The 12,741-nt window shown below is 46.5% G+C and overlaps 1 protein-coding gene across 1 annotated transcript in view; it reads right to left on the bottom strand.

The window, feature by feature from the left end:
* Positions 1–7,884, bottom strand: part of galnt16 (UDP-N-acetyl-alpha-D-galactosamine:polypeptide N-acetylgalactosaminyltransferase 16) — a 29,770-nt gene extending 21,886 nt beyond the window's left edge. The window contains exon 1 of the mRNA XM_035424894.1: positions 7,235–7,884. Within this exon, the coding sequence (XP_035280785.1) occupies positions 7,235–7,441 (207 nt within the window). The 5' untranslated portion in view covers positions 7,442–7,884. The remainder of the gene's footprint in view (positions 1–7,234) is intronic.
* Positions 7,885–12,741: the final 4,857 nt, after the last annotated feature.

Here is a 12,741-nt window from a genome sequence, read left to right as displayed (position 1 = left end):
CGTGCACACACACATCCACACACACATGCACACACACACACGCAGCCACAGACAAATACATCCAGACACACATGCATGCATACAGACACACATGCACACATACAAACACTCACACACACACATGCGCACAAACACATCCACACGCACAAACACGCACACACACATACACACAGATAGTACATATTAACAGTAACTAAAACAAATTTACTTGCACAACCTTTACATTAATAGCCAAAATTTCAGTATACAGAAATAAACACTTAACAACCCATTTAAAAATATATATCATCCAGTATTGCCCATCACATCACAGTGCCTTCACATAGGAGCCCAAAGGACTTGCACATTGTTAGTAAGTAGAGATGTCTGCCAACGAAGAACCGTTCTTCACTTGGAAAGCTTGGAGCAAAAAGGGGATTTTAATATTTAATACAGTAACTGATGAGGTGCATGTATAATGCCAGTGACATTATTTTCACCATGACGATGAGAACAGTCTCACTCCAGCTACTGCACTACAGGGCTGACCGGCAGAACCTATTAATAAAGTAGAGCCCAAAAATATGACCCAGAGTGAAAGTGCGTGCTTTTCCCCATGGGGACTGTGTGTTTATTTAGGCACAGTATGGGAACGAGGGCCCGGGCAGCCCGAACGGGGGGGCCACGGATATGCCTGTCATCGTTTCGGTCCGGACACGCTCCGTCTTCTTACTGTGGCGCTCGCTCTCTCTCTCCACGGGCAGGTTGCCACGGTGACGAGAGCAGCGCCCCAGGTTCTTCTTCTTCCGTCCACTTGTGGTGGGAGCGAAGAGGACGAAATGAGAGACCGTTGAAAATGGAAGTGCGTGGACACATGCTTGCTGCCATTTTGCTGCTGCTGTCCTTACATCCTTTTAATAGGCAATGGACATTTTGCCAGTTGATGATAATTAAAATTTTTTCTTATTTTTGATTTAAATGGTCCAGGATGCTAATGTGGAGGAGTCGGACTGACTGGTAAAAACACAGGTCTCCAGGGCGAGAGTTCAGGGGAAGACTGGGGCTGGAATGCAGAACTCAAGAGTGAGATCAGCTCAAACCAGCACCCCCCCCTCCACTTTTACACACACACACAGCCGTACACAAACACACACATACACAGCCTTACACACACACGCACACAGCCTAACACACACACTCAAACACACACAGCCCAACGCGCACACACACACACACACACACACCCCCAGCCACAGGGGAGCCTGAGGGTTTTTACTACATTTTTCACACAGAGTCGCAGGGGCCCAGCCGCACCCCGGCTGGCCACACATTTATCAGTTTCAGCTAACCGCCAGCAGGGAGTCGATCCTGCAGCCCCTGCCTGTTAGCGGCAGACAAAGCGGCAGATAACCTGAGATAAGAGTAATGAAGAACCACCGAGGGAATTCCATCTTTTCCAGCCGGGGCCTTTCCCGAAAACATCTTTCAGAAAAAAACAACGTCTTTCACAACAACGGGGCTCTGCGATCCCAAACCAGCTTTCCGCCCCTTTCCCGCCACAGCGTTGGAGGATAACAGAAGAAGAGGCTCTGCTCGTGGCTGCAGCCGCAGGGAACCTCAGAGAGACGGGGCCAAATCTGCCCAGCGAACGTAAACTTATGGGGAATAATATACGCGCCGAGCGCACGCATCGCTGCACACACAACACACATATCAGATCACATTAAACGTGCTTTAAAAAGAGAGTGTTGGTGGCGGGGGTGGGGTGGGGGGGTGGGGGGAACGGATCGGTTGCCATGGTTACAGAAACAGCTGGCCTTCAAGACCTGCGCCCAGCTGCAGGGGCTTCCTCTAGGAAAGGGTGGAGTAAAACAAGACAAAAAGAGAGAGAAAGAAAGAGAGAGAGAGAGAAAGGAAGACAGAAAGCCAACGAAAGAGAAAAACTTTAAAAAGGAGAAATAAGGAAAGCAAGAGTAGGGCAGAGGTTGAAAATGCGCTGTCCTCACTGTTCGCCCAGACACATTTAACACAGCCCAGCAAGGTGGGGTGAAACATAAGGCTGGCTACACAAGCCCACATCAATCCCTAATGACAGTTACCGTGGGAACAACAAGGCAGCACCCCTGAGGAGGTAAATTATAGGAGCCGTGAGACAGAAAGACAGCCGTCTCTACAGCCGCACACACACACACTGCCCCGATACAGCCGCACACACACACCGCCCCGATACAGCCATACACACACACACACACCGCTCCAATACAGCCGCACACACACACCGCTCCGATACAGTCATACACACACACTGAACCTCTACAGCTGCACAATGTAAGACAATCTCAGTTTGAAAACCCACCTCATAATCATCTCAACAAGGCCATGCTCATATGCAGTAAACACTGAAGACAGGCATTGCCTCTCTTTCACAAAGGTGAACGTGCCTTCACGAAAATATTAAGTACTGAAAACACACTGAGATAAAATATACTCTCAACATATTTCAAAAATTACGTGTCATGGCAGTGCAGCAAGGTGGTACATATTTGGCTGTAGCACCACTGAAAGAGGTAGGGTTTTAGCTGAAAATGTCGCTCTCATTTTATTGCACAGAGTGGCAATTCAGTTTGATTTGGTTCCTGCAATTCAGTGTGCCTGATTGTAATAACAGAACCTATATACAACACACTTCACACACAATGTAGCCTTTACATACAAATAATGAAAACTATAATCAATGAGCAAGAAATATAAAATGAGAATAAAAGAGGAATGCAAACAATGTAGAAAACAAATAATGAAATCAAAAAATAATGCTGCATATATTCATGATCATTTGTATCATATTTATTTATTTATTTGTTTGTTTATTAAGGCAAAAAATTCAGCAAAATAAATTAAAGGAACTAAAAAAAATAAATGTGACTGAAAATATTATAGAAAAATAAAACCAATAAATAAAAAACAACTCAAAACAACCTTGAAATCTTGAAATACTGAGTTTTTAAACAGAATTTAAATGCAGCTGATTAATGTCTTGAGGAATCTTCTCCTGTAAATTTGAAGAAGGAAAGCAAGAAGCAACAGGTCCCCTCATTTTTCAAAATAGAAGCCCAGCAGAAGATGAGCCACAGTTACATTTACATTAAATTAATTTGGCAGACGCTTTGATCCAAAGCAACGTACAATAAGAGTTCCCCTCCTGGCTCATATGGAATAAACACCTCTCTCAGCTATCTCACCATCTGATGTTTCCTTTAAAAACCAAGAATAAAACGCTCAAACCTGTCCTAACTGGAAAAAACCTGTTCTAATTAGAAAGAAAAAAAACACGTTTATAACTGGAGAAAACCTGTTATGACTAGAAAAAAGTGATCTAACTGGTAGCCAATGGAAGGACAAATAGACTGCAGTAATATTCATTTTTCAGTACCCTGATTGGCTGTTCAATTTCTTTTCACAAGCTGAAGGTCTTTTATTATGAAACATGGAACACCTGAAAATAGTCATAACAGCGAAGGGTAGGTAAAAGCATGAATCTTTTGTTTTTTTAGCATCACACGGAGACACAAATACTTCCTTATTACCGTGATTTTTCTTACAGAAGAGACTGGTGATATTTGCTGATATCTTCGACCTGTACCTTCACACCAAGGCTCTGGGGTCCAGGATCACACCACAATTTTCTGACCTCAGATTTTAAGAATTGAAAATGCAGGCTGGAGTCTCTCTTGCACCTCTTTGAACTCTATTTAACGGTGTTTCTGTTGAAATTGCTACCATTAGCCCTTCCTGCCGCTGAGGACACCTCGGGTAATTTAGGAAGGAGGTGGTTCTAGTAATTTCCTGCAAAACGCAGGCGGGCTAGATGCCCCAACATTTTACTGCGCCGTGCACAGCTGGACTGCAGTTAAGGCAGCAGAGGACTGAGCACAATTAAGGCACCAGAGGACTGCGCACAGTTAAGACACTAGAGGACTGTGCACAGTTAAGGCACCAGAGGACTGTGCACAGTTAAGGCATCAGAGGACTGCGCACAGTTAAGGCATCAGAGGACTGTGCACAGTTAAGACACCAGAGGACTGCGCACAGTTAAGGCACCAGAGGACTGCACACAGTTAAGGCAGCAGAGGACTGTGCACAGTTAAGGCATCAGAGGACTGCGCACAGTTAAGGCAGCAGAGGACTGTGCACAGTTAAAGTATCAGAGGACTGTGCACAGTTAAGACACCAGAGGACTGCGCACAGTTAAGGCAGCAGAGGACTGTGCACAGTTAAGGTATCAGAGGACTGTGCACAGTTAAGGCATCAGAGGACTGTGCAGTGCGCACAGTTAAGGCACCAGAGCTCTGGGCACGCTCTGTAAGGTTTCTCCCTCTTCAGACTGGAGCACATCTGTTAAGTGCCTCGGCTGGACGCTTCGCCCCCCCCGCCCCAAAAAATAAACAGGACAGAGTGGCCATCTCTTATTTAACAAGCTGAGGTGAGCTCATGAAAACAGGGAGGAATCTATTAGAGAAAAGCATGAGCACTTTTACCTAAGTGAACTAGATTCAAAGCTGGCCCCTCTCTCTCTGCCTCTCACTCTGTCTCCATCAATCTCACCCTCCCTTTCTCTCTCTCTCCCTCTCTCTCTCTCATCTCTACACACAAAGCCTCACTAGCAACGAGTGAAAGACTAGCTCAGATATCAGGGTCTGAGGCTGGAGCAGCCCGAGGGGGCTCAGCGATACAGCCTCCTGGTTCGGCTCTGCTGAACGCCGCCCCCTGTCGGAACGTCGTCGTCGGAGACGGAGCGAAGCGGCGTGTGGTCACCTGACCGCCTGATGAACGACCTTGCCATTGACCCCGGGGCGAGGTCACCCGCAGGGTGCGATGGCGTGCCCCCGCGCGCGCCGCGGGCGGGAGGGGGGGGTTAGGGGGTGCAGACGCTAATCCCAGCGCTGCCCCACATTAATCAGCACGGCCCAACTTTCCGTTCGTCCAGCAGGACGGGAGACGGCTGCAGTTAATCAGCGTCGATAAGCCGTAATCACGTCCGGGGCCCGAGCGAAACCAAACTCGCTGGTTAGCTTTCTTTCTGCCGCCGTGGTTTTAATCCAGCTCAATAAACCCGGCAACTATGCAGAGACGGGCGGGAGAGGGACAGAGAGAGGGAGGCCACATCCTGCTGTCCTTTACGGTACGTGGCGAGTGTGAGTCACGCAACACGAGGTTGACGTCTTCTGGAGGACCCCGCAACGTTGCTATGGAGCCACCGACATTGGCTGGAGCGATGCAGCTGCTCACTTTTTGCTGGATTCAGCGTTTCCTCTGAGGATTCAGGATTGGATCGGTTCTGAGTGACTCAATAGTCCGACGGCTTCCGGGTAAATATGTGGACTTCAGTGCTCGTTATTATGACAAATCACACCCACTCTGCTCCACTTCTAAAGTACATATTGTTACACAAAACACGTTCCACTAAAACATGTCCATAACGAATTGATACGTCGCTTTCCATCGGTCTATAAAAAGATTTCCTCCAGCTTGAGTTTTAAGTTAAAGTATGGCCAGAAAACAGTTGAAAACTGATTCGTTTTCAATATCAAATCTTCGGCCTAGATTGGCTTACACCCCAAAAAATGGGAGAGGTCTATGCCACGTCACGACCTGGTGATGCCACTTCTCTCTCACCAGGACCAGCTAAATCCAGGTTTTTAAGGCCTGTGCTGTTAAGAAAGCCTCCCATGTAATCAGAATTTACTGCAAGATTAAAATGGCGTGACCAAGAATAGTTTGGGTTTATCTTTACTTTTTTAAATCACGTAACAAAGTGAGTTGCACGTCTGTGTCTAACCGTCTTTCATTAAAAACAAACAAACAAACAAACAAACAAAAAAACAAACAACCGAATGGAATTACACCTGTGGAATTACACGCAAGGCACTCTGCAAACTTATCAAACGTTTCCATCCCGATGCAGAATTTGTCGCGTGGACGCCAGACGGGACGCAGGCTCTTCTTCTCAAGCAACGGTGCGAGTTCTCGGGGCAGGGGGGGGGGGGGGGGGGGGGGCGTGCAGCACCAATGTTTCAAAATGCGCTTCACTAATCTTGTAAAATTCCGCAAAAAAAGTGATTGTCAAACCGTATTTCATTTTACTTCCCTATACCAACGTTGAAATGTAATGTCCTTTTCATGTGCTAGATAAAACTGCCAGTCAGTTATTATAGACTCATAGAATTTCCCCATGCAGCATTGGGATAATAAAGCTGGCATATGTTCACCATACAGACTGACCCACCAACACCAGGACACTGAGCAAAGCAGACTCTGCTAGATTACATGTGCAAAAATACGAAAAACTACCTATAAATATTGTCAGAACGGAAGCTCACACATGTGCAAAGAAATAGTTCTTACATCTACATCTTCTACGTGCTTTCTGGTCTCAAGCAGAATGGCGGTACAGAGACATTGAACTACGTTGCCAAATGTATTAACAAAACATAAGTTCCACTTCAAGGCACAGAAAAAACAAAACTGGTAGGGTTTGCATAAGCCATATATCTAGCTGTTGTGTGGCGCTCGATTCCTGTGTCAGATTTTCTATTGCCCTGAAGCTAAGAGAAAAGAGGATAATAAAAAGTCTATAATTCGGGCTAGCGCGACGCAGCAAACTGCGAAAACACCGACAGCAATACAGAAAGATTAAATGAAAAATATTCAGTCCCCCCTTTTTTTATTTTTTACAAAGCCTGGATTTGTAGGTTTTCCTTTCTTTAAGTAGCCTACTGTTTTACCAAAGCGAGTTTAATTAATTTCTTATTCTAACTATACACCAGGATAGACAAATTCACAGGCACGCGGATCAGGGATTGCACCTTGGCAACCTGCATTGTAGGTGTGAGAAGCCTCTTATGGATAATTGAGATCCTGCTAGGAACAGAAGTAGCCTACAGCGACGACTGCGCGAGCCAACAACCACACCGCCGTTTCTCGTGCACGTATGCTTTCCTTGCGCACTCGTTAAACAAAACAACAAAAAAACTATACAGTATAGGCAACAGGCTTATTATATCACTAATACTTTAACCAAAAAAAAAGCTTTAATTTGCAGACCAACGATGCCTTAATAGAAACGCACCTCCCGCAATGCATCAGATGCACGGATTACTGCGCATCAACATGCAACACACACTCCCCTGCAGCTCCAGCTTCAAGCACTGCGGTCTCCCCGTCTCGCGATCGGCGTTTGCCTGAATGGATCACTTACAATGAGAGGGATCGTTCTGTCGTCCCGGTGAATCTCCACGCGCCCCGCAGCCGCTCTCTGACCATGGCTCTTGCCGCCGGCGGTCCGGGTCTGCGACACCGAGGACGGGGACGTGTGTGGTTTATTGTCCTGCCACAGGTAATATAAGGTGCCCAGGATCCAGGCGACGGTCAGAATAGCGATGGCGTTGGCCCGAATCCTGCGCATTGTGAGCCCATACGGAGGGCTCCAGAGCTCAGCCAAAGATGGTCGGGTTTGGCTGTGTTCTGGGCAGGGTGCAGAGGTGGTGGGTGTACGGCTCCGATGATGCCTCGCGCTGCAGCTGACAGCTTCAGTGGCTTCGAGCCGTTTTGTTGGAGCATAGGTCCCGGTGCTGGGATCCGCGCGCTCGCAGAAGCACGGTCCTAGCGCCGCGAGTTTTCTGTGTGTGCTGTGTGCACAGCAACTGCGCGCGGTGGGTTTAGGCCCTGTGTATGTAAGATATCTTCTGTCGTGTTTTGCAATGCAAATGTCACAATCCCTTCCAATCACCTGTGGTTTAATCTCCCCTATCCTTCATTTGCACAGTGCTGCAAAAAGTACGGCTGACATTAATTAAAAATATATATTTTGTAAGAAAGGAACACCGACGTATTACACATTTTGGTAAAAGACAATCTGCCGTTAATGTAAGCGCACCACACATCAGTTATTTTCTGCTTCTGATGCTGGCGATTAGCTTCGTTTCCCTGTCCCTTTAACAGTAATTACAGAGCAATCACAGTATGATTGCATGGGCTGCTCATTGTGTGCCGATCTGGAATGGATTTCAATCTGATACAAATCCCCCTCGAGAATGTGATGTATCGCTGAAGGTGTGTAACAAGATAAAACTTTATTTATTTATTATTTATTTTGTGCCTTTGATTATTTTCTGCATTCCCTTTTGTGCATTCAGCAGAGTTTTCAAGGTCTGAAGCAAATTAATTTAATTTGTAATTTAGCTTGAATGGGACAGAGGCTCCAGATTTGTACAGGTGGCAGATATTTTAAAACAGTTTTTTTTATCTTATTAAAGCACAAGTGAACTCTCAACCCCAGGTTTCTGTTGTTCATGAATAACTGCTGATACTTGCAAAATTCAGATGAGGATTCGGTGACTCAATTAATAAAGACGGATGGAAAGAAATCTGGGATTAAACTACCATACAACGGTAGTATGTTCCCTGATCTTACCTCTGACTGTGGCACCCCATACCTCACAACCAGACTTCCGGGTGAATTCTGATTGTCTCGTTTTCTTGATCTTAGTTAACAGTCATAATTCAGTCTGCGCAGTGTGCCAGTCAAACACGACTGTCTTCAGACAAGGAGACCAGACACTCACTGCTGCTACACAAAGGCCATGTGACACAGGCCTCTTTTCCACCGCAGGGCCGAACGGTTCTGAGCACGGAGAGGAACGGTTCCAACGGTGTTTCCGCCTGGAAACGGTTTTGGCGCAGAACGCTTACAAACCGTGTCCAGCACGATTTTCTCGGCACGGTTAGACAGCCGTGCTCAGTGCAGCAGAACCGTTCGGGTGGGCGGTCTTAATGACGTAGGTATTCACTGATTGGTTTCACACGTCAGTTTTGTGACTGGGCACTGATCCATCGCGTCACTTGCTGTCCTCACTAGTTTTTCTTAGATACTTCCCAGTCCTGGTTTTAGCGGCCCGACAGATGGGAACAGAAACGGTAACCGTTCCCACGAGTCCTGAGCAGCGGGGAACGGCACGGAGCGGCCCCTGGTAGCCGTTGGGCCCCACGGTGGAAAAGAGGCTGCACGGTCCCAACCTTTCACCGGACCAAACAGTGTCTTGATTCACTGTGTGCTGAAGTATCAGGAATGCGAGGGACAGCGGGCCCGATGTTGGAGATCCAGGGGGACTCAGATGTTGTGCTTGGCAATGGGGTAGAGCAACGGACACTCACTCATCGGCTCTGGCACAAGGAATCCATTGAGGGGGCTTTTCTTTTTTCTGTGTGTGTGGGTATGTGTGTGTGTGTGTGTGCATGTGGGTGTGCATGTGTACATGTGTGTGTGTGTGAATGTGTGTGGGTGTGTGTGTGTGTGCGTGTGTGCGCGTGTGTGTGCATGTGTACATGTGTGTGGGTGTGCATGTGTGTGGGTGTGTGTGTGTGCGTGTGTACGTGTGTGTGTGTGTGTGCATGTGCATTTTTTTCAGAAATGAGGTCATTGGTACTCCACCTACAGCACAGAGAATTTGTTTAATTCTCTGCAGCTGTTTCTGTCAGAACATTAGAAACTGACGTTGCCAAGTTTTCCTGGCACACACATCAATGCATGTGCAACATGATTAAGACGAAATCGTAAAGAGAGACCAGCGTGTATGCCATTAGGGTAGATCAAGCACTCTTCCTTTAAAAAAAAAAAAAAAAAAAGTTAATTAATTACAACAAAAAAAAAAACGTGTGAACTTCCTGTTGACCAACGATGCTTCCACTTAGTAAATTGCCAGCTCAGATAAAGTGAAGGCTGTAAAACTCAGTAATGAATTTCTGCATCCCTTTACTTAGAAAAGAGAAAATAAATTTTCATGATGACAGGACGCCTTCGGTGTCGGACACGTCTCAGAAAGCTGTTGTGAGCACCATCTGAGCCTGTCTGCAGCTGCATTCTAAACACACGCTCGTCGCGTGCGCTAACGTTGCTCTTACGATCTCCTTCAGAACACATTTACATTTTCATACAGACGGACATTAACCAGAAGCACGATGAGAAGAGTGTCTTACAAAAGTGCATACAAAAAAAAAAAAAAAAAGCATTGACAAATTGCAGTCTGGACCAAGGTATCAGTGTCACAGCCGATAGTCATTACATGAGGCTTCACGTAATATTAAGTGCCACAGAAGGCACAAGGGAGAGTTAAGAGCGTTGTGCTTTAAGTAACAAATGGATTTGAGGGTAATGTGTTAAATGTCATATAAGTGAGTGCATTGAGCCCAGAATGAAATGCCAGAGGTCAGAGTTTGTTGAACCGTAGTTTTATCCGCCCATTCTCTGGTCAAGATGCAGTGATTTCAGCTTAATGCACATTTAATACGTTTCGCTGAACAGCGGAGGATAAAAAATCCCTGCCCCCCCCATCTGACAGTACGGCACTATACAGAATCATACTGCATTTTATCCGTCTTCTCTGAACGGATTTGACCAGGAGAATGCAGCCTTACAGACTCACAAAGTCACCAGGACAGAAAGGAGGGAGAGACTGGACGCATCTGGTGCTGTTGATGGAGTTTTCTTTAGAAGGGAACCCATTTGAAAAAGGGGCGAGTTTAGGGTTTCCGGTTTGTGCAATGTATACATTACATTACTCCTGGGCTAGAGCCCCCTAAATCTTCCCTCCCCCCCAAAAAAAAAAAACAAAAGACAAACAAAGCTTCACAGCCTGCTTTAAGACACAATGCTGGCATTTTTGACCTAAAAAAAACAGGAATTCTCAGACACAAAGAGTGAATGCACACATACATACACACACCCGTATGCACACACACACACATACATACACACACCCGTATGCACACACCCGCACACACACGCGCACACACTCATACTTCCCGCAGAATTCCACCATGATAAGAGCGGAGAAACGTCATGTCTTGCTGCATAGCAGAGGAACATGCTCATGTTTGACCCTCGCAATGGACCTTACAGTATGTGTGCAGCGCAAATACTTTGAGTCTGAGCAAATATAGAGGAGGGAAGCTTCAGAGAATGTCTCCCAAGTGGGAGGGGGGGTGGGGGCTGGGGGGTTAGGGGGGAGCTGCTCCAGAGGGCCACAGCCCTTTAAAGTTAACAAATGTGACGGATGATGGGGCTAGACATACAAAAAGAGGCCATTATCTCAGCTATTTCAGTTTGTAGCGCTTACATGGAAACCCTGGGTTTATACTCACATTATTCAATGGAAAGTTAGATTAAGTTCCATTTAATGGCTTTCTTTTTTTGCCTGAGTAATGAGACTGATATAGCGCGATAGCGTAGGCTACTCCCTGCTTCATACCATGTTACTCATGTTTTTGTTTATTATCTCTTGAGGTTCTACAAAATATACTGAAATATTTAACTCATTATCAGTGGCTGCCGTCCCACGTTAACTTCGGTCCACGCTGTTCAGCTTTTAGAAAAACCATAATCAGATATTACATGTTTGTTAGTTGGGCCCACAGAGAGCATTCGTACATGTTTGTGTCTGGATCATGAGAGCAGGGACTCCTGGCACTCTTCCATCCATTTAATCCTGGAGTGGGGAAGGTGGGGGGGGGGGGGGGGGGGAGGAGGAAAGAGGGGGATTTAAGTTTTAAAAACACAGACTACGGGACTCCAAGAGTGGGAAAAAGTTGAGAACAGAGGGAGAAGAGAGATCAACGGATGGCGAGGAAGAGAGGGAAGGTTTCAAACCCCAACCGTTGTAAAGGTTCACCTCAGCAGCAGCCCTTCCTGTGAGTCCCCCGCTGCAGAACGGCGTGTGAGGTGCAGGTGTGCGTTTCGTCCCGCGCACATCGACCGCAGGCCACGCGAGCCTCAACCTGAGCGGCCAGATCATTCGCTGCTGTTCCATTTCCCACCCGCCGTGGTACCTCACGAGCGGGGGATAAAGCGAGGGGGGGGGGGGGGGAGACCGGAACCACGCCCCCCCAGGAACCCTGAAATCGGCCCTGGTTCCTCCGTTGGAAAAGGGGCTACAGCTCCTGAGATACGCTAACAGTTCCAGGACAGGTTCCTGCGGTGGAAAATGGGGGGGGGGGGGGGCTTGAGATGCCAGCGCAGTTCAATAGTAATAGAAACGTCAGCGACGACAACAGTCCTGCAACTGCTTAGTGAGAACGCCTGATCACATGGCTTTCCAGAGGACTGAGATAATCACAATGGTTTTTTTTTTTTTGGCAAAAGCAGTCCAAAAAAAAAAAAAAAAAACTCGTCCTGCACCTGTTTTCATCTTAAAAAGCCTTTTTTGCAAATTCCAAAACTGATTCCCTTTAATTTATTTTAGTGCTGGCAAAGATATGCAGCATCTCTAAAGCTGCTTTTAAATCACAGCACATAAAATGAGATCTGGGTCTTTATCCAGCACAAGAGGACAGTTAACTTAAAAGCCAAAGCATAAAATAAGCAATATAAGCAGTTAAAAAGGAGCATGTACAAGAACAAAAAAAATAGCATCTTCTTATAGAGTACAGTGTCCCGGGGGGGGGGGGGGGGGGGGGAGGTGGATGTCAAATTTTTATTTATTTATCCCCAAAAACGGCCTCAAGAACAATTTCAGGTCATAAATGGCAACTTATCAACTCGGGAAAGCCAACTCTGCTCGGTCCTGTTGGACATAATGTGTGTGTGTGAGCATCTGAATTTAAGGAATGGCTCCTCAGGGAGTGGCCAAGACGAGTGAAATGGACTCTGGTACTGCGCTGCAGCCCTTCTGCAATACATTTTGTTTTGCTTTCTCTTTTCAGGTTTTTTCC

This window comes from Anguilla anguilla, chromosome 1 (assembly GCF_013347855.1).
Source record: "Anguilla anguilla isolate fAngAng1 chromosome 1, fAngAng1.pri, whole genome shotgun sequence".
NCBI lineage: Eukaryota > Metazoa > Chordata > Actinopteri > Anguilliformes > Anguillidae > Anguilla > Anguilla anguilla.
Note: the sequence above shows the minus strand (reverse complement) of the source record. Positions and strands in the feature narration are given on the sequence as shown.